Source organism: Talpa europaea (assembly GCF_964194135.1).
Source record: "Talpa europaea genome assembly, chromosome: 9".
Classification (NCBI taxonomy): Eukaryota; Metazoa; Chordata; class Mammalia; order Eulipotyphla; family Talpidae; genus Talpa; species Talpa europaea.
Genome location: NC_140076.1, coordinates 57,126,842 through 57,148,942, shown reverse-complemented (window position 1 = coordinate 57,148,942; position 22,101 = coordinate 57,126,842). Strand labels below are relative to the sequence as shown.

The 22,101-nt window shown below is 38.7% G+C and overlaps 1 protein-coding gene across 1 annotated transcript in view; it reads left to right on the top strand.

Moving 5' to 3' along the window:
• The window catches only part of DNAJC6 (DnaJ heat shock protein family (Hsp40) member C6), an 84,280-nt gene that overhangs the window by 39,514 nt on the left and 22,665 nt on the right, over positions 1–22,101 (top strand). The window contains exons 2-8 of the mRNA XM_084243056.1: positions 8,918–9,068; positions 10,101–10,150; positions 10,258–10,406; positions 14,260–14,382; positions 19,017–19,150; positions 19,658–19,852; positions 20,997–21,114. Of these exons, the coding sequence (XP_084099182.1) occupies positions 8,918–9,068; positions 10,101–10,150; positions 10,258–10,406; positions 14,260–14,382; positions 19,017–19,150; positions 19,658–19,852; positions 20,997–21,114 (920 nt within the window). The remainder of the gene's footprint in view (positions 1–8,917; positions 9,069–10,100; positions 10,151–10,257; positions 10,407–14,259; positions 14,383–19,016; positions 19,151–19,657; positions 19,853–20,996; positions 21,115–22,101) is intronic.

Below are 22,101 nucleotides of genomic sequence, written 5' to 3'. Positions count from 1 at the left end.
GATCTGTTGATTTCTTAGCTATCCCTCCCATCTTCTCTCTGAGTCTTCAGCATCTTTAGCATCCCAGTTTCATGGACATTTATTAAGTGCTACCCATGCCAGGTACTATGCTAAGATTTCAGGGGACTATGAAGAACCATGTGTTATCAATGACCCAGAACCTCTGGGGCTGAGGTGGGGAGTGGGGTCAGACCCATTCACAAATAGTGGAAGTCAGATTGTTCTCATTCCTAGGATTGCAGTGCCAAGGGAAATAGGAGAATGGGAGCATGAGAGACAAAGGACTTCTTTCCTTCATGAAAGAAGTAAGGATGGGGAGGTGGCTAAGCCCAGAAGCTTTGGGTCCAGCCACATGTAGGTAGGTCCATTCTCATGCCCATGTCTCATGCCGTGACTGTTATCAGACCTCACCAAAGTGTCAGTTCCTCAGTGGGACTTCTGCCTGCCACTGTGCTTAGTTGTGAGGGTCTAAGTTAGTAGTTTGTGGCTTCTACTTAGCAGAGCACTGATCTGGAGTACTTGTTTAATAGGTGACCTTTTCATATGATGATCATGTCAGAGATTTTGGACCTGGACTTTGGGTTCATCTAGTTCCCTTTTAATGTTCTTTGAGACCCTGAGCTTGGGAAGGAACAAGGGGGAACTCCTCCCATCAAAGTCCTGAGAACTGGGCACAGAAGTATGGTACATACCAATTTGATGGTATCAGGAATGTTAACAACATATTCAATAAGTGGTACGATAATGTAATTTATAATGTAAATTATAGCTTTCTTTTATTCTTTGAGCAAAGAAATATACACAAGCACATGTAACTGTTTACCAGGGGATACTTTTCATAGCAACATTATCATTATAATTTCTAACTTTTTGGTTGATTTTAGATCTTCAGTGTCCGGTACTGGCTCAATGATTACCATCTGAGCCAGGGTTTGATATAGGGAATGGCATCAGAATATTGCAGCAAGTTCCCCCTTAAATTGATTGTTATAAGGATTCTGACAGTCACACCTGCTGAAGAGGTCTGTGTGTGCTGTTGTATCATTAGGGCTGGGATGCATTTGGATGTTGGTGTTCCTGTGTTCTTTGAACCCTCAAAGCCTGAATCGCTGGCACCACCTGCTCAGTGGCCTGTGCCTGCCAGTGCTAGAGGTGCTGGTAGGTGCAGCAAAAACCTAGATTCCCTTGGTCTGTTGAGTAGTTGCCAAACCTGTCCATGTCTAGGACCGCTGCTGTGTAATGTCATCAAGTGACTTGTAATTTTAATAGCTCAGACTACATGACGAGTAAGACCAAAGTATTGCGGTATTTCAAAAACCAGTGCCATTGAATCTGTGTAAGCCTGAATATTAGCTGTGCAAGTGACACATACTGTCCATACCAGACACCAGATAACTTCAACAGGGGAAGAGGAAACCAGAGAGCCATGAAAATGTTCATCTCTGTCAAACATTTGTGATTCTGAAGTATCAAAAGTGAGTTAACTTGTGCTGTAGCGAAAGTTCCAGAAAGAGACTCTATCTTTTTGGTACATATTTCCAGTATGACTTTTGTCAGTCCTGAAAATGAACAGAAGGGCTGCATTTTTTTTGTTTGTTTTTCTTTTTTGTCTGCTTATGCCTAATTTTCTGGAGAGAGCATTTTTTTTTTTCATGGCTTTATTCTTTCCATTCCTCAGAGCCACCTGGGAGCAATCGTTTATAGCATATTATTAAAATGTACCATGCAGCTAAGGGTTTACAGAACTTTGTCTTGTATAATCCGCACCATCCCATGTGATATTCTATTAATGCTTCCATTTTACAGATAAGGAAATTCAGACGTTGATTAGTTACTTGTATTCTCCAGGCTACATATCTCTGTAATAGCAGAAGTTGAATCCAAACCAGTTCTGGCTGACTTAAAGCCCATAGTTTGTGATGGGTTTGCCCCAAGCCTAGCTGCTTCTTTGGCATAGGGAGTGTTGTTTTTTCACTTAATTCTATATTTTTTCTGTGAAGTTGTTTTTTTCAGTTGCATTCTGTTGTTGGCAATCCAATAATTCATTTACATAAGAGCTCAATGTCTAAGAATCAAATTAAAACTCTTCATTGCTTTAGGAAATTGCACACTTCAAAATCACATTGACATATATGATCTAATTTGTTATTTTTGATGCCTTGAGACCTGTTCATTCAACATCATCAATAGGTTTCTGGAAACTGCAACCTTAGGTAAAATGACATATAATGAAAGTGGTGTCAGATTGTTTTTTTCTCATCAATATTATAACAAATGCTGTTGAATGAAATGACATTATTTGAGGACTTACTGTAGTTCTGATTTATAAAGGGAGAAGTGGACATTGAGAAGTAAACTATGCTTGAGGTCACACAGCTTTTATTTTTTTATTTTTGTGTAGAATAATGGGTATAGGCCAGAGGTTGGGGGTGTGTGTGAGTGGATTCACCAGAGGCAGAGTGGGGAGCAGAATGGGCAGATCCACTGAAATACACTGCTAAGGGGAGCAGCAGGCAAAACAGGAGAGGTCAGCTGTGCCATGTGTACATTAGCTCCCTGGCCTGGGTTCGAACTCAAGCCGTAGTGGTGATAGTGCTGAGACTTAATTCCTAGGCCACCAGGGAAGCCCTAAGGTCACACATTTTTAAGGGGAAAAATCAGGTCTCCATTCTAAGGTCTCTCTCCCCAAAGCTCATCCTCTTTTCTCTAAGTTTCCTGGACTAGGATATACACAGAATAAGATTTAAGCAGTCTTTGATTCTGGAAACCAAGGCAGTGGTCTTATCCATGATATGTCTAGTTATCCCCACATGTGATCTAGTCTCATAATTGCAGCAAAGCCAAGAGCTGAAAAAATCTGTAATAAACAAGGATGATGAAACCTTCTGTGGAGATAACCCTGGCTCCTTAACCCTTGCCAAGAGTTGTGGAGAAGGAGTAGCACGTCCTAGGTCAGGGGTTAATGATGCATCTTTGAAAGGACTTTTAATGGGGGGAATTTCTATCCTGCCATTGGCAACTTGGTGGAAGTCAACTTTGTGGCATTGTAACACTCCAGTAGCCGCAGAGGAGAATGCCCTATTGGTGGAAAGGAACATGAATATCAACAGGTCATAATGCCAAAACTCGTTTTATCATTTATCCCTCACACAGGCTGATCCTGAACACTACAGAATAATAACTCACAAATGAATGACCAAGACTTTTCAGAAACGGGAAAGGTAATGCTGTCAAAGTGTCTCTGTGGAAGCCCAGAGGACACCCTGCAGAAGACTGAGATTCCAAGAACTTTGATTTTTTTATGATTTTTAAATTTTTATGTTTGTTTTCATACATTGTTGTTCATTTATGGACAGTATTTGATTTCTCCCCTGAAGTGTAGTCCCCATAATTCTCCCATCACCATTGTACCTGTGACCCATCACCACAGTCCCTTGTGCTCTTCCCTCCTGTTTTAAATCCTCTTCCTCCCCCTTCCCTGCTGAATGGCAGGGGATCTATGGTCTGACCGCAAATTTTGTCTTTTTCTTGATCCTTTGTTTGGCTTCTCTATATTCCTCATATAAGTGAAACCTTCTGATATTTATCTTTTTTCCTTCTAACTTATTTTGCTTAGATTTTAAAATAACAAAATGTCAGAGAATAAGAATCTAGAGTGTTACAGGCCCAGGCCTGGAATCTTCCTCTTTATGTACCCTCATGCTCTCAGTCTGACCCTCTCCCACCCTTTCCACCATCTGAGACCTTCAAATTCCCTAGGAACCATCAGTAATTTAGCAAATCTACGTAGGGGGTGTTCTTCCACTGAGTACCACCTTAATTGAAACATTTAGAAAAGTTCAAAGGTGGCAAATTTTAGATTCTTAAGGATGTACGTTTTCCCAGCTGTCTAGAGCAGGGATTAGAAGGCTGTTAATACTTTATTTTTTTAAAAAGATTTATTTATTTATGCATACAAGAACTGGAGTACAGGCCAGAGGTGCAGGGATGGTGAGAGGATTCACCAGAGACAGAGCAGGGAGACATAACAGGCAGATTGACTGAAATACACTGCTGAGGGGAGCAGCGGGCAAGTCAGGAGAGGTCTGCTGACTTGAGTGGGTCACCTGTGGGTCACCTCCCTGGCTGGGGATTGAACTTGTGCTGCAGTGGCTGCGGGCAGCTTCATAGGTTACGTCTTAACCCCTTGCGCCATCAGGGAGGCCCAGGATGCTGATACTTTAGAATCCATGTCACACTATTCATCTCACCATTGCCTGAAAGCAGCCTTGGACAATATGTAAATGAAATAATAGTCTGGCTCTATTTTAATAAAACTTTACTTACAGATACTGAAATATGACCTTCACGTTGTTTTCACTTTATTAAACATTATTCTCCTCTTGACTTTTGCAATCATTAAAAAAATGCAAAAGCTGTTCCTTTTTTCACAGACTGTACAAAATTAGGAAGCAGATTGGATGTGGTTTGTCGAGTTGACCTACTGCAGTCGTTTTTCTCTGCCTACCACTTTTTGACTGCATCATTTCCCTTTTGTTGTATCATTTTTTGGAAACTACTCTCCTCTTTATCTCAACTAGCTGAGGCTCAAATATCCTCTGGGATCTGTGTTTCTGGCCCTCATGTAGCTTATTAAGGAGAACCAGAATGCCTACATAAAAGAAATATTGGGACAAATACAGAAAATGCCCTCTTTTTTTGTGTCCTGGCCAGTTGGATGTATAATTTGGGTCTCTGAAGGTTATGGATGGACTCTGATAAGTGATTCAAGTTTCATTAGGATTCCAAGACTCCAGTGAACAGTGTGAAGCCTGAGAGACGATGAGAGTCTGCTTTTTTAGATAATCAAGGATATTTATATCATTTAATAGGCTCATACCTCCTGAGTTTTGTTCTAGCATGAAATTGAGAGTTGGAGAGAGGTCTGGATAGTCAATTGGATGTCATCTCTTGGCATAGTAATAATATCAGATGTGTGATCAGCCAGAGGAATAACTGGGAATGAAAATGGGGAAATTTTAAACATTTTATGCTTCTCTATCTTCCTTCACTGCCTTCAAAATGAAAACACTATACAGATTTTTGTATGGGGTGTGTTTAAAAGAAAATAATGTGCCTATGTTATTGGGACACAGAATCTTAGAGAACAAACTCAGATTTGTAGCTTTACACCTAGTGTGTAGAGCTGCCCATTAGAACAGGTCTTGGCATTTTCTTCAGGGCCATGAACCAGTGGGGGTGATCGGGGCTTGGGCTGCCTACATATGTGATTGCTTGGCTGGCCTGACAGACACAGTGGTTTATGAGAGTGCTTGTTTCCCAGATATCTGCTGCTGAAAGCAATAAGTTGAAAGACATACATGTAGGAGGTAGAGAAGAGCAAGAGGTAGGAGTGCGGTGGTTTTGTATACAAGGCAGGTAAGTACCGCCCTAATTACAGCTGCTAGGATTGTGAGCTGCTATGGAGCTGTTGTGTGTGATGCAGAGATAGTGTAGGCTTTGGAATTGCACAGATCTGAATTTGAATTTCTGACTCTACCCCTAGTCAGCTGACTAATGATCTTAGATGAATTGCTTCCATTATTTGAGCCCGCATTTCTTCATTTATTAAATGAGGATAATAAGCATTCTTCCTACCTCCCACACTGTGAAATAAAAGTTCAAAGGAAGTTCCTAGGATAGGACTCCCTAAGTGATATGCTTGTTCATGTGTCCGTTTGTTCATGTGTCCATTCATTGGTTTATTCTCCATCATTGATTGTTCTTTGCAGTTTCTAATGGAGCTTTATTTTCAAGTAGGTGCCTCATGGTGACTTAGGCAGCAGTAGTCCATGTGATCAGGATGGATGGACATAACAGTCAATGTGTATTTACTGCTATATGTAGGAACATCTAAATGGCATGTAGGAAGTTAATAGGTATCTCAAGTTCATTGGCCACTGGCCAGTAAATACAAGATCCACCTCCTCATTTGTAATTGGGGAAATCAGTTTAAGACCAACATGAGTTATAGCTGCATGCTCACCAGTTTGGCCAAAAGAATAAAGTCTGACAACACTGAGGGTTAAAAGAATGTAGGATGAGGGAGTGCATATGCACTGCATGACTAGTAAGAATTTAAACTGATATGTCTACTTTGGAAAATGATTTGTCAATATCTAGAAATTCAAAGGTGTGCATTTCCTACCTACCAAATTCCATTCCTTGATATAGCCTAGAGAGAATCTCCCATATGTAATCAAGCCAAAGCATTCATAATCACATTGTTAGGGGTAATAACCTTAGTGGCCACCAGTGAGTTAATGGGAATGCATACTTTAAGTGAGCTACAGTTATATGGGGTATTAGCATAGATGGATTTTAAACAATGGTGCAAACAGGAAGCCATTTATATATAGTTTGAAAGTATGGAAAATAATATTAATATATGGCTTATGGATAGTGATAGGTAATAAAAGTTTAAAGAAATTATCTGTAATGATAAATATCAAATTCAGAATAACATTGAAAGAAGGATATGTTTGGAAGGGTTTCTAGGATACAAATCTCTCCTCTGCCATTTACTCACTATCTATACACCCTCAGACAAGTCTCTTAGTCACTGTGCCTCTGTTTTCTGATCTGTAAAAGAGAATATTACCTATTTCATAGGTATGCTCTAAGGATAAAATGAATGAATATAGATACAATGCTTAGATTAATACCTAGCAGCCTTATAGTTGTTGGCATTTAGTTTTTATTACATGAATTTTTTTGTTATTTATTTAAAAAAAATCTTAAACATTGTAAATGTTTAATTCATAAATGTTTTAGTATTTATTCTAAAAGGTAAGGACTGTTTTTTGAATATAACTACTTGAAATTTAACAATTTCAAATACCTAATAAGGGTTTAAATTAAAATTACCCCATTCAGTGTCATTCATTTTTTAAACTTTGTTTGAATTAAATTCCAAATAAGGTCCACACATTGTGCTTAGTTGATTTGTCTTTTAAGACATTTTTTAAATCTATAGATAATTCTCCTCCAACTCTCCATTTCTTACAATTTATTTTTAAAAATTTTATTGAATATAATTGATATATAAATTATTGTACACATTTAATGTTTGCATCTTGATGAGTACTTATGTATGCACTCATGCTATTATCACCACAACCAGGACACTAAATATGTCCATCACCTCTAAAAGTGTCCTTGTGTTCTTTTGTGTTTTGTTTTACTTTTGGTAAGAACATTTAACATAAGTTTTATGCTCTTAACATATTTTAAAGCACAAAATAAGTATCGCAGCTTTTTAAAAAGAATAGATGTTGTTATTGACCTCTGGCACCACATACAGTTGAAAAATGAACCAAGACTTAAAATATCAGTATAAAAGTGTCAGAGTGGGACATATGAATATATAGGTCCAATCCATGGACTCCTGGCTATATCAGGCACTATGCAAATAGCTTTACTTGCATTCATTTAATTTTACCAGACATTATTTTAATCTTAATTTTACAGGCAATAAGAAAGAGGTTTAGAAAGACCGTGACCTCCCAAGGTCACCCAGTTGGGAGCAGCAAGACTGTTCCAGGGCCTCGGTTAGAATGATTCATGTTCTTGACTGCCAGGCTGTCTATAGCCTCCCTAGCCATTGTTTACATTAACCTGCTCTACTCTTTCCTCTATCAATCTTTATAAGTGCAGTTGTACTTTGGCAATGAACTTTCCCAAAATATTGGTGGCTTTGAATAATAAAGGATTATTCCTCATTCATGCTACACATTCATGAGAGGTCAGCTGGAAGCTCTGCCACACAACTATGTAATCCCAATTCAGGGGTCCTGGACAGAGCAGGGAAGATCTCAAACCTTGGTGGTTATTATGGGGTGGGGATGATGGGGGAGAGAGAAAAAGAGAGAGAAAGAGAGGGGCGGAGGGGATGAGGAAGCTTTGGGAAGGAGGGAGGGACTGAGACTCATGTCATAGGCTCACTACGGTGCTGGTTATCAACCAGGGTAATTTTGCTCGCCAGATTTCTGGAGATATTTTTGGTTGTCACAACCTGTAGGGAGGGAAGGGATGCTACTGGTGTTATCTAGTGGCCATAGGAGGCCAGGATGCTGCTAAATACCCTACAATGCACAAGGTAACACCCCCATCCCTCCTGTGCAAAGAAGTATTTGGCGCTAATGTCAGTAGTGCTGAGGCTGAGAAATATAATTTTATGAGCTGTAAGGGAGGAGAACCTGAAATATTTGACAAGTAACACTAAGGACCACCTTGCATCCTCATGCCCATAAGCTATGATGAAGGTGCTTCACGAGATATTTTCCATCATGAGGGTAAACTGTGGTTTGAGGATAGGCATGGGATGGGCCTTTCAGACAGCAGACTCCATGGAAGGCAAAGGAGGCCTAGGCTGACTGCTGCTCTTCCTCAACAGTTTCTCTGAAGACTGTTGGAAAGAAGTATAACGCAGGCCACATGTACAATTTGAAATTTCCTAATATCCACATTAAAAAAGGAATAGGTGAAATGAATTTAATAGTGTAAGCTGTTCAATTCTACAGATCAATTTAATTTTAATGTTCCTTTTTTTCTCACTCTTTGAAATTTGGTGTGTCTTTTATAACTGCAGCACATCTTAAGTTCCACTCACCCCATTTCAAGTGTTCAGCTGGCACATATGGCCAGTGGCTACAGTGTTGGAAACTGAAGGTTTCTGTTACTGATACTCAGTGAGGGCTTTGCCTTGGTCTCTGAGGACCAGCAGCACTGCCGTGACCCAGAGTCAGTAAGTTTGAGAGTAGGATGTAAACTTGAGGAATATTGATCCTGGACTCCCAAAGAGAGAACACTGTCAGTCTATGTATGGTTTTCCTTGTAGGCTGTACTAGCGCCCCCCTTTTCTGTTTTTCATTGGCAGGTGCCTCATCTCCAGACATGGAGCCGAGCTATGGAGGAGGTCTCTTTGACATGGTGAAAGGAGGTGCAGGGAGGCTCTTTAGTAACCTCAAGGACAACTTGAAAGACACCCTCAAAGACACATCTTCTAGAGTTATACAATCTGTTACCAGGTATGTATGTTCTTTACAGTTAATGGAAGTCTGTCCTCCCAGATACCTGGTTACCTACCAACTGCTTGTCTGCCTCAAAGACTTTTGGTTTTGTGCTGTAATTGCATGGGATGGAATTGACTGAGGAATGTCACCAAAGCCATAAGTCAAGTCCTTCAGAAACGATAAACACAAGCTGGGGGGACTCGGCTCACTGGGATATTAGAGGATAAGGTTGCACTTTTAAGAATCCGGCATCCTGGGTTCCAGTGCAGTATCTGCCCTTATTAGCCATGTGACCTAAGCCAGTGAATGAACCTCTTTAAGTCTTACATTATACTCTGGTAAGACTTGTATCTGTGGGTAGTTTGAGAATTACATAAAAAAAAATGTATATGCCATCTTAACAAGTCATACTTGTGAATTGTAACCAAAGAAGAGTTTTGGTTTTGTGTCTCAGTGACCCTTTAAAATTCATTTGGTGGGAGAGTCTTCTGTACTTTCACTGTATGAAAATTCTTTCAAAGCAGGCCAAATGGATTATTTTTATTCTTAGGTATTAGAAAGCTTAGGGTTATCTTAACAATGCAAAGTTTTGAATGAGAAATTCAAAAGTCAAGTCCAATATATATGAATCAACACTGTAATCTCTGTTCAAAGGTAAAATGTACCCCTTACCTCCAGTTCCCAGCTAGGGGAGATAAAGGGCTTCCTTTGTTCTTTCTGTGTCACTTTTCCTTACCCAGATATTTTCATGCAAAGAGACTTAGGCAATCAGTGTTAATAATAGGCAGTGTTTTCTATCCTGATATTGATTGTGCTCATGACGTAGCATCTGTGAAAGGTATTGGAATGCACCTGTTGGAATAGCGGATTTGTGTTCTGGAGATCTGGGCTGTCTTACCTCCTTGTTAGAGAGAAGGGCTTGAGGGAGGCCAAAATATGCCTGCTGGGTGGAAGTTTCCCAGGTCATGATGGGAAAGGGATTGAAAGAGAGAAATCTTGGTATATTTGGATCATTTTAATGAATGCTGTTTCCTGTCTTGCCTTTAGCTACACCAAGGGAGATTTAGATTTCACTTATGTTACCTCCAGAATTATTGGTAAGTTTCTCATGTTATTAACTGCACCATAGATCACTTTTCAGTTGCTGCTCATCCTGACAGCAGAATGGTCTAACCTTTTTTTTTTTCTGCGTCACTCCTCCTAGTGATGTCCTTTCCTCTGGACAGTGTTGACATAGGATTCAGGAATCAGGTTGATGACATTCGAAGCTTTTTGGATTCCCGACATCTTGACCACTACACGGTGTACAATCTGTCACCAAAGTCTTACCGAACTGCCAAGTTTCACAGCAGGGTAAGGAATTTTGGTTCTGAAATGCTGAAGGACTCCATTCTGTATTTCAATTAGCTTTTATGTGTGGATGCCACATGGATTGACAAGTATCATTCAAAACAATCAAATAACAGTTTTCTTAGTATTTGCATATGTAACAACATTTAAAATAGGATTGAGTATTTAGTCTCAGTTTTATCAACTCATCCAACTCAAAATAACACTTGGCAGATAACACTGCATGGAGAGTGAGGTATTAGAATAACTTTTAAAAATTGTAGAGGAAGTATTGAATGACAGTTTTTATTTACTCTTCTTAGCTAGTATCTACTTTGAGGAAATTAAAAATGTGGCAATGTTTACAATAAAGTCTTGGAGACTTTAGAGGCACCATTTAAACCAGTGGTTCTTAATCTGAGTTAAGACGACCCAGGTCTGCTTTTTGTTAGATACATGGACAGGCTTTAGAGAGTTTAACCATGTCCTTCCACTCCTTTTTGTTTTAATTATGATAAAATATGCATAACAAACAATTCATTTCAGCCAGTAGTAAGTATACCAGTTAGCACCATTAAATAGATCATGCTGTTGTGTGGACTTCAACCCTGTCTGTGCTTTTTTCATCATCCCCCAAATAAACACTGCACCCATCCACTGTGTGAGTGTGTATAAATATAAATATGTGTATGCTGGCTCAAGTTCTGCATAGAAGGATAATGGCTGTGCCCCAGACTGTCAGGAACCACTGTTTTGCACATTTCTTGGTATTGTTATTAGGGATAAATAGAAAATTGGATGAATGGCCAACAATCTAACCTGGACCTGAAGTTCTTATATTCAGATTATGCTATTCCAGTGCTACTTTGAGTTTCCTTGTCGCTTTGCGGCACCAGGAGGGCACGTATGCTGGCAGCCCAGTCTGTAGCCTGGGAAAAATCAACCCAGCTGGTTCTTTTAGAATCTTTCTCCATTTAACTCTCTCTAAACTACGTGATCTTGTAGGATTTCTTCCTCTTTGGAAACATCTTGGACTTCATAGAGGACTTATAATTATTTGAAAGTCAAACTCTTGCCTTCCCCGCATCTTTTCCTTCCAGCGGTCACCAGAGGGGTCACCATTGCTCTTAGTTGGTTTTGTTTTTGGTTCGCTGGTGGGGAGTGGTTATAGAGTAGTCACTTTACAGCTTATACTTCATCTTTCCCTCTGCCACCAAACATCAGTGTATTAGGGCAGGAAATAATGGAGTAGGAAAAAAAATCCTTGTCCCGGGAGCCAGAGAACCAGGGAGCTCCAAATTCCAGTTCTGTAACCTTCAGGGAATTGAATGCCTTAATGTTGGCAAAATATTGTCATCACATGAAGTCATAACCACGCCACAATTGTAAGATGAAATTGTAGTCATAGTCAATTATTAAACAGTACTATATAATAGGAAGTAGACACATTTTATTATTTCTTAAAATTGAGGTAAAGCTCATCTTATCTGCACAAATTTGAAACTCTAAAAATTACCATGAGTTCACATTTCAGCTGTTCCTCTTCCTGGGTAAGTGACTTCATTTCATTGGAGACTGAATTTTTTCCCTGTATGAAGTGGGAATGGCAATAAGAATAAGTTATAAATACCTAGATTTTTTTCCCTGTAGATTTGCTGTAAGGAATAAGTTTGATAGCAGTGTCTGGCGTAATCTAAGCATTCAGTAAATGGTAGCTAATTCTAACATTGGTAATACTATAATACCACAATAAATGGTTGGCTGAAATACCCCTGACCTTCAAAAACAGTGCCAGAGTCTTAAAGCACTGATATGACTCTTCAGTGATTCTCCATAGCATCCTTTGATCTTAGTTTAGCAAGTGTGATGCTTATGCCATTTTATCACAGGCTTGTGCAATGGAAAGATGAGAAATGAGTGGCTTCTAGCTCGGGTGCTGTTTTGGCCTCTTCCCACTGGGTGGTACAGGGTAGCTTGTGATGCACAGGGCTTCTCTGGCACTCAGCAGCTCTGGTTGGTACTCACGGAGACTGGAGACAGCACTGTGAAGCATCAGATGCTCAAGAATAGTGCTATTGCATGAAGCTGTGAACCCCAGAGAGCTCCAAAAATAGTATGCAGTGATCTAATTCCTTAAAAAAAATTTTTGTTTGATTTTGTTTATGCCTTAATGTTTTTGCCCCTTTAGACGAAGGCATACACTTTTATAAAATTCTAATTGTATGTTTGCTTAATGGTGTATAATTATATATCAAGTAAATATGTAATTATGGCATACTTTAAATTAATATTATTTACGTGATTGATTTAATGATTCCAGAGCTGTTGACCTATTGTGCTAAGAACAATTTAGCCAACTTTTAGCTGAGATTCATTACAAATATTGACATTTAGTGTTTGTATGAGTGACATACAGTTTCCAAAAGGTTTATAAATACCATGTGGGAAAACACGTTTTCTATTCTTTTACATTGTTGCAATTAAAAAAATTAGTAAAATTGATTTACGTGTCCCTTTCTCAAGATATTGTACATGTAGACAAATCTTATAAGAAGTGATTGCCACATGGTGGGTTCATTCCTTCATTCTTTCTCTCATTCATTTACTCAGCAAATCCCACTGTGTACCTGTCATTTGATTAGAGTGTGCACACTGGCTTTGAACACAAAAGTGAGTGATGGTCTTTCTCCTGGAACTAAGTGTCTGGAGAGGGTGACAGATATGAACAGTTACCTTGAGTAAAGCTTGACAATAAACCAGCCACAAAGCTTATGCAAGTCTAAACTTATGTTTTATTAGTTAACTTAATAAATTTCTAATCAATGAAAGCTCATGCCTACTATTTTGTGGCAAATGATGATCTCAACAAGCCTATTGTAGTGGCCCCATTTGTATTCTGAAGACAGAGGTTGCAGTGCTAGTACTCACCACCAGTATGACTTTAGACAAGACAACCTCTGACATTCAGTTTTTTCATCTGCAAAGTGGGGATCATATTTTTAACCTGTCTTATATAAGTATTGTACAGACTAGAACCAAGCAGAATTCCAGGAATATATGATGCTCCATAGTGTGTTAATTGAACATGTATTCAATGACTGAAAATGCTGATGGCTGTCTCTTTGGAGACATAAATAAGAGCCACAGTCCATATACCTTTGGCTCCTTAGACAACACTTTTCATGTTGTCATAAGAACAGGATAAAATTAGGGATCATGCAGGTATTATGTGATAATCCTATAATTAAGTATCTCATGGGCAGGTCTAAACTAAGCATTTTATTTTTTTATTTTTTATTTTTTTTAAGATTTACTTATTTATACAAGCACTGGGTACAGTCAGAAGCATGGGAGGATGAGAGAATTCACCAGAGCCAGAATGGGGAACAGAACAGACAGACTGACGAAATACACTGCTGAGGGGAGCAGCGGGCGAGCCAGGAGAGGTCTGCGTGCCATGTGGGACCCTCGCCGGCACCCGGGGATCGAACCGGTGCTGCAGAGGCTGTGGGCAGCTTCGCAGCCCAGCGGTCAACCCCTGTGCCACCAGGGGAGGCCCTCTAAACATTTTATACTTAATAGAAATTGATTTCAGTATAACTTCACATTATAAAAAAATCCAAATATGTAGTTTAAGTGATATGGTTGAATTTAAAATGTATTTCAAGATGTGTTTTTATAGCTTTACTGGAAAGGATTCTCTCTAATTGAAAATATCACTGCATTCAGCAACTCTTTCTGTATGTGGACTCTTGCTGGCTTCAGAGGGTTTGTTAAATGAGGATATGCTATCACTTCCAGAAGTTGTTTGGTATGACACTTGCTTATGGAAAGGAAGTCAGGAGGGGAATTCACATCCTTTGCTGTGTTCCCTCAGGTCTCAGAATGCAGTTGGCCCATCAGACAGGCCCCCAGTCTGCACAACCTCTTTGCTGTGTGTCGGAATATGTATAACTGGCTACTGCAGAATCCCAAAAATGTTTGTGTTGTCCACTGCTTGGTGAGTAGTAACCTTTTTTGTTGTTGCTCTTTGTGGTAACAGGTAACATTCAAGTTGAATAACACTTTATTGAGCCCCCACCTAGGAATTAGGTGAGGTGAGGGAAGAATGTAAATGAGGGAGGAATATACTGTTCTTACTTTTTGACTATTACTATTGGAAGAAGCAGGTATGTGCACAACCCATTAATACAGGGTCTTTCCAATGTGTGAAGTATTATAAAAGAGGTTGAAGACAGGCAAAATGCCATTGAGTTTCATGTGAATAAAATCAACAAAAATATATTGGAGTATTTTTTCTTACATTTAGTATTTGAATAAAGATGTGATACTAAGATATCTATGCCCTTGTATCACATACATTGACTGTATTTGACAGTTATTCCCAGTGAATTGATTTTTCTTAGACTTCTTAGAATCCCTTTCCTCAATCCTTCCTTTGGAGGCCTCTTGCCTATCATTTAAATCTCAACTTTCAGTACAATTTTTCTGACTCATGAATATTTTCACACTATGAACATTCTACCTATAGATCTAAATGTCCTCCATGGCATTTAATATGTGGCAACATAACCGGCTGACCTGCCTGTTTTCCCACTAGGCTATATGAACATCTCGTGGGCAAGAACTTTATCTTCCTTACTTTTGTGCCCCAGGTATGGAAGGTTTGAGTAAGTGATAGGACACTTGCACAGATGAAAATGCAAGTGAAATTGTAGCAAAATTATTGGCACTATACATTGCTTCTGTTAACTTCAGGATGATTTGTTTTTATTTTTACTTGATTTCCCCCCTCCTTTTTAAGAGTAGTTGGCTAAAAGAGGGAGGAAAGCCACAAAGAACAAATTTTCTTCTTTCTACTTCACATCCCCAAACTCTCGACAATAAAGGAACACTTGGTGTTCATAGGAATTCAGTGTTTAGGACCAAAGGGTTTTCCTTTTGGAGGAAAAACAGATTGTGCAACAGGTTACTTTTGGGGACTAAGCAACCTTTAGGTGCTTTGGTGATTTTCTCTTCCCTCAAGAACTTTCTAAAAGTGCAGAGAGCCTATGTCAGATAACTTTGTAAGGGAAGTTGACTTGAGAGAACAGAGTCTCCCAGTTCTCATGATACAGTCAAAAAGAATAAAAACCCAGTGAAGAAGAAGAGGCAGACTATTCTCTAGGCTTAATGCAAAAGGACCTGCATAGCTGGGAATCTGTGCCAAGACGTTGGAAAATGATATGAAAGCTGGAGGTGGGAGCTTTATTTGTATTCTATATACTGCTGTTTTATTGAAAATAATAAGCATGTGCTATCTTTTGATTAAAAGTGAAACTTAAAAAAATACTTGCATGACAGATAAAAGGAAGAGACATATGTACCTAATTCTAAATAGAATTAAGATTGAGAAAAATGTCTTAAAAAAAAAACTATCCTTGCAATAAGGACAACAAATTCTTTAGGCATATGGTATAATTTTAACTTCTTTATTCTTTTTCCTTTATCAGAGGAAGTGAATGTCAAGAAAGAAAGAGGCTAACAATGATAGTTAAGACAAAGCTGAAAAGTAGTAAGATCATAAAAGAGCCTCACAGCGCTAGAGTTATGTGTCAAAATGCTGAAAGCATTTAGAAAAGCAATTATGAATTGATTCCTTATGAAATATGGGAAACAGGAAAAAGAGGTGCCAGTCAAGTGAAGAGAGACTTTTTCCCCCAAAATTGACAAAGGAGATTGATCCTGGAATGCTCTATTCTGGTGAGCCTTTTGGGGGAATAAATCAAGCCAAATTCTGATATAAATATTTGCACCGATGATTTTAAACTCTTAGGAAAGAGGAATCCACATTGGTTCATTATGAACATACATATCAAATCAACTGAACCTTTTGTAGCAATACTAATAAATTAAAGACAGGTTTATTGGATTCTTGCAAGATATTTGTTTTTATAATCAATATGGAGAAATTTGAACTAGATTGTTATAGGCTTAGTTGAATTGTTACTAAGTATCTTCTTTTAAAGTTAGCTGATTAATAGATCAGCATCCTCTCAGAAGTTTCTATTTGGTTGGCCTTTTGATGAACTACTCTGTAAAGATGTGGAGATCAAGCTTATCAATTATTCAGAACTAAAAGGATAATATGAACCTGCATTTAAAAAGGTTTTTTGTGTTGGTTGGTTATTTAGCAGAAACTAAGTGTGAAATTAAACACAGCATAAAAGTAAATGGATTCTGTTTCTAAAAGATAAAATATATTTTTCTGTTAGCTTAACATATCATCTGAAAAAGAATTAAGTGTTTTAGTGGATACAAAAATCAATAAAGGCTATGGTGTCACTTAGCTTGTATTTGAGCTAATTTGGCCTGGAATCATGTCAATAAAGGCATAGTGTCCACACTAAGGAAGATGATACTTCCTCTCTAGTTTGGACAGAATGATCTCTTACCTTGCATTTCACATCTGGGCAGCACATTTAAACTTGCTTTAAAGTTGGAGTCTATTCAGAGGAAGTATACTGTGTTTGGTTTCTGGACCCAATTCTGAGGAGGCTGTGTGTGGAGTCTTCCCCACATCAACAAGCAATTCTTAGATACCAGCAGGGTATCCAAAAATTCAGCTCAATTCTGATAATATCTACCTAGAGATGGCATCAGTTTCCACAGGTAAAGGGCTTGGTCTCCAAGACATCCCTTTACTGCAGACTAAATTGCTACTTGGATTCTAAACGACTGGCTACAGACTGGAGGTTCCCAGAACCCCTCCTCAGACTTCAGATGCTCTTCTCAAGCCCACATTATTATCTGTGCTTCTGACCAACCAGCTATGGATCAGAAGTTTCCAGGGTACCCTTTTTATGTTCCATTAATTTGTTAGAGCAGCACACAGAACTCAAGAAAGCCATCTACTAACTAGATCACTGATTTATTTCAAAAGCTATAACTCAAGAACAGTCCGATGGAAAAGATGCATAGAACAAGTTGTGGGGAAATGGTGTAGACTTTCCATGCCCTTTCCAGGCATGCCATTCTCCCCCACATCTTCATTTGTTCACTAACTGGAAGCTCTTTCTTTTGACTTTTATGGAGGCTTCATTATTTAGGCATGATTGATTAACTCATTGGCCATTGATAATTGAATTAAACCTTTAGTCCCTTTCCCCTGCCCAGCAGTCTAGACGTAGGGATAGAACTGAAAGTTCCAGTCCTGTAATCACAGCATTCTCGAATATTTTCCAGAAGTTGCCTTCATTAAATAACAAGAGACAGCTTTGACATTCTCAACACTTAGGAATTTCCAAGACTTTTTGGGTTGTTGTGAGCCAGGAACTGTGGATGAAGACCAAATATATGTTTCTTATAAATCACTATGTCATATATACCAACAATGATGTCTCTTAAAATGGAATACCAAATGAAGAAGCATTGAAGGGAATATGTATTAGGGTTCTCCAGAGGAACAGAACCAATAGTATATTAAGAGAAGTATATATAAGAGATTTTTTATAGGAGTTAGTTCACATGCTTATGGAGGCCAAGAAGTTGCACCATATGCCCTCTGAATTTGGAGACCCAGGAGAGCCAGTGGCATTATTCAGTTTGAGTTCAAAGGCCTGAGAACCACGGGGACAGTAGTGTAAGTCCTGGAGTTCTAAGGTCCAAGAACCAGGACCTCTAATATCCAAGGGCAGGAGAAGATGGATAACACAGCTCAGGAAGAGAGAGTGAGTTTACCCTTCCTTCCTTCACTTTTTTTCTATTTAAGCTATTTGTTCTATATGGGCCCTTAATGGATCTGATGATGTCTGCCCATTTGAGGATCATTACTCAGTCTGCTACTTCAAATGATGGTCTTTTCCAGAAACACCCTCACAGATACACCAAGAAATAATATTTTACAAGCTGTCTGGGTGTTTTATAGACCAATCAAGTTGACACAAAATAGTACTTATCACAGACTATGTTTTTAACCTGTACAATTAAATTGATGGCAAAAGGTGGTATTTCAGATATGTGAAGGGCCTTCTGGAGAGGAAACAATAGGTATACTCTTGGTCCTCACAAAAGGAAAAATGAGAATCGTTGAGCAGAATAGATTACAACTCAATGTATTCCATGTAAGGAAGAGCTTTGTAATCAGACTGGACTGCATTAAGTAGCAGTAAGCTCCCTGTCACTTAAAACATTCAAAAAAGACTGGACACCATCTGTGGGCATGTTATTGCATGTTTCCCTCCACTGAAGGAAGTTGAGTCAGGAGAAACTTCTCAATTTCATATACTAAAAATGAATATACTTTGGGTGAAGTATTTTATAACATATTTCTAAAATATACTTTGGGTGAAGTATTTTATAACATATTTCTAAAAGTACTTGTCTGGGAGCTCTTTACATCTGGCCCTAACCCTAGAGACCTCAATGGTTTTGACCCTACAAGTCAAAAGTTGCTTTGAAGGTTAGATTATTTTTCAGTAGCTATATGCATTAGTACATTTATATTGCTGGGTTTCTAGGGTTAGAAGAGAGTTAGTTTAATGCTAAAATAAGCCTTCCCTTGCTGATTTGTGATTTAAATAGCCGGGACAGATTTTGGTTTTCAAGTAATTAATTTTGATGTGGAAGTTACCCTGGCTGTATTTTCTTTGGCAGGATGGACGGGCAGCATCGTCAATTCTGGTTGGTGCTATGTTCATTTTCTGTAATCTCTACTCTACTCCTGGCCCAGCTGTTCGGTTACTATATGCAAAGCGACCAGGAATTGGACTGTCACCATCCCACAGGAGGTAAAGTAAGCTAGCTTATGGGGCCTAACTGGTTCCATAGACTTAAAAAAGAGAAGTCTTTTTAGATATTTGACTTATTTTCTCTTTAGTCACAGTTTCTTCCTTTCTCTTATTTAAATTCTATGTCTTTACTTTTTTTGCATTAAAAGTACTGCTAATGATAAATTTTGAGATTTTCCCAAAGTCACCCCTTAGCTGATAAATTTAATGTGCAATGTCAAATGGGAATAGATGTTCAAATTTTGAGCTAGTATAAAGCTCTCATAAGCTTTTTCAAATGATAAATAGCCCTTTGTCAGTCCTGTGGGGAAAGTATAGCAGTGCCATGAGATGAAAGATCTCTAAATTATGGGCTGGATTTTCTTTTGCTAGTTGATGTTTAAGAAATTAATATGGCACATTTTTATTATAATTTAACAGTTTACAAAAACAAACTTCATGGCAAAAATTGACTGCTTCATTCTTCAGTGTTGAGGGTATTGACCAAATAGTGACCTTCTATTTCAGATACCTGGGCTATATGTGTGACTTACTAGCGGACAAACCCTATCGCCCTCACTTCAAGCCTCTCACGATTAAGTCGATCACTGTTAGTCCGATCCCCTTTTTTAACAAACAGAGAAATGGATGTCGCCCTTACTGTGATGTATTGATTGGAGAAACCAAAATATATACAACATGCGCAGATTTTGAGCGAATGAAGTAAGTCATACTTTTCTTAATTTCTTTTGAACTGTTGAATTCTTGTGTAAGTGGATCATATTTTTCCTGTGTAGACTACACCATGGTGAAATGTCTGACATGAAAGTGTTCAATTTAGTGATAATCATAGAAAAGCACAAGTAAATCGAGGGGTGCCATGGTGACGCAAACTAAGGGAGTAACATGAGCTAGAATGAGGGTTTAGACAGTGTTGGGTGGCGGAGGACCCATTTCCTTATTACATGTCCTTGATAGGGTGTAGTGAGGATAATGGAAGGATAAGGGATGAATGAGTTTTCTGGGTGAGCCACTAGGTAAATGATGTGATGTGGTTAATAAAACCACAGAATTTATAACAAAGAGCAGGTGCCAGTGGGAGGTGATAAGGGGTCTGGAGAGAAGGGAATGGATGATAACATGAAGTGAAATTTTTAGTGTGGAATAGATTGCATTTGAGAGTTGGTATCCAAGACCCTCAAAGTGCATGGCATTGCTGTTTTTATACTAATCTTGGTTGAACCTTTTTGTTCTGTCTCTGCTTTTAATTTTAAGTTTAAAAAACGGGCCTCCCTGGTGGCACAAGGGGTTAAGCTCAGCACTATGAAGCTATCCGCAGCCTCAGCAGCACGAGTTCGATCCCCGGCCCTCCAGGGAGATACCCACATGGCACAGTAGACCTCTCCTGCTCTCCTGCAGCTCCCCTCAGCAGTGTTTTCATTAATCCACCTGTTCTGTTACCCACTCTGTCTCTGGTGAATCCTCTCACCCTCCTGTACCTCTGACCTGTACCCCAGTTCTTGTATGCATAAATAAATAAATCTTTAAAAAAGTAAAGTTTACAAAAGGCAAATATATCAGGGCTAATAAATTTAAGAAAATGAGATCTTCAAAGTAGGGATGGATACTTGATTCATCTGGAAGTTCAGATGGAATGGAGAGAGAGCCTGGTATTAGACTGACCCATTGTCAGAAATTGTTTTCGCCCAATTGGCATTGGTTGTGCTCCTGACTTTGCTCAAAAAAGGCAATGGTCCTAGATTCAGGCCTGGTAAACAGGTCCCTAGGCTAGAGCCATTGAGGACTATACCAGTGTGAATGTAGAGATTGGTATAACGTCAGTGTCTGCTTTTGTCTTTGTTTAAAGAGAATACCGTGTCCAAGATGGAAAAATCTTCATTCCTTTGAACATCACTGTGCAAGGAGATGTGGTTGTTTCCATGTATCACTTGCGGTCAACCATTGGGAGCCGGCTACAGGCTAAGGTATGGCTTTAGAAAGAATCATAGCTTAACCTCCTCTGAGCTTTTAATATAAGGAGTATGTCAGAGTCTTCTCTCTGAATCACTTTGGGCTGAATGACTTGTGGTTTTGATTGGAAATCGCCTTTAAAGATTACATCTGCCCATCTCCCTCATTTACAGGGGAGGAAATTAAGATTCGGAAGTTGTGGCTTGCCCAAAGTCCTTGGCATGTTTACTTAGCCAGAAGATACCTCTAGAACTTCTAGCAAACCTTGCTCTTTTGAAGCTTGTGCCTCTTTTTTAGTGTCCCACTTAGATTGTCAGGAGAGATATTTCTATTAAGAATGTGGGATCAAGTAATTATATTTTTTTCAATTTTTTTACTGTGTATAAAATTCACAAAACATGAAAAATCACCCCTTTAAAAAGTGTACAATGCAGTGTTTTTTAGTATTTCCAAAATGTTGTGCCATTATCACCACTAATTTTAGAACATTTTTATCACCCCTAAAAGAAACCCTGTCCCTAGTAACAGTCACTGCTCACTCTCCCCCTCCCATCCCCTTGGCAACCACACATCTACTTTGTCTCTATGGAATTACCCAGATTGGAAATTTTAAATGATTGGAGTCATACAATATTTGGTTACTTACAATTGTCTTACTTCACTTAGTATAATGTTTTCATGGTTCATTCATAATATTGTTGATACTGGTACATCATTCCTTTTTATAGCCAAATAGTTTTTTATTATATTACTGTACTACCTTTTATGAACCTCTTCATCAGTTGGAGATTGGGGTTATTGACACGCTTTGGATATTATGAATATTGCTAGTATAATTATATTTTCATTCATCAAATATTTGCTTAGTGCATGCTCTGTACCAGTCATTTCTTAGGTGTTTAGGATTGACAAGAATAAGACTGTGTGCTTGCCTCCAAGAAGTCCAGTCTAGCAGAGGAACTTCACACATGTACAAATATTCACTACCCTATTAGAAGCAG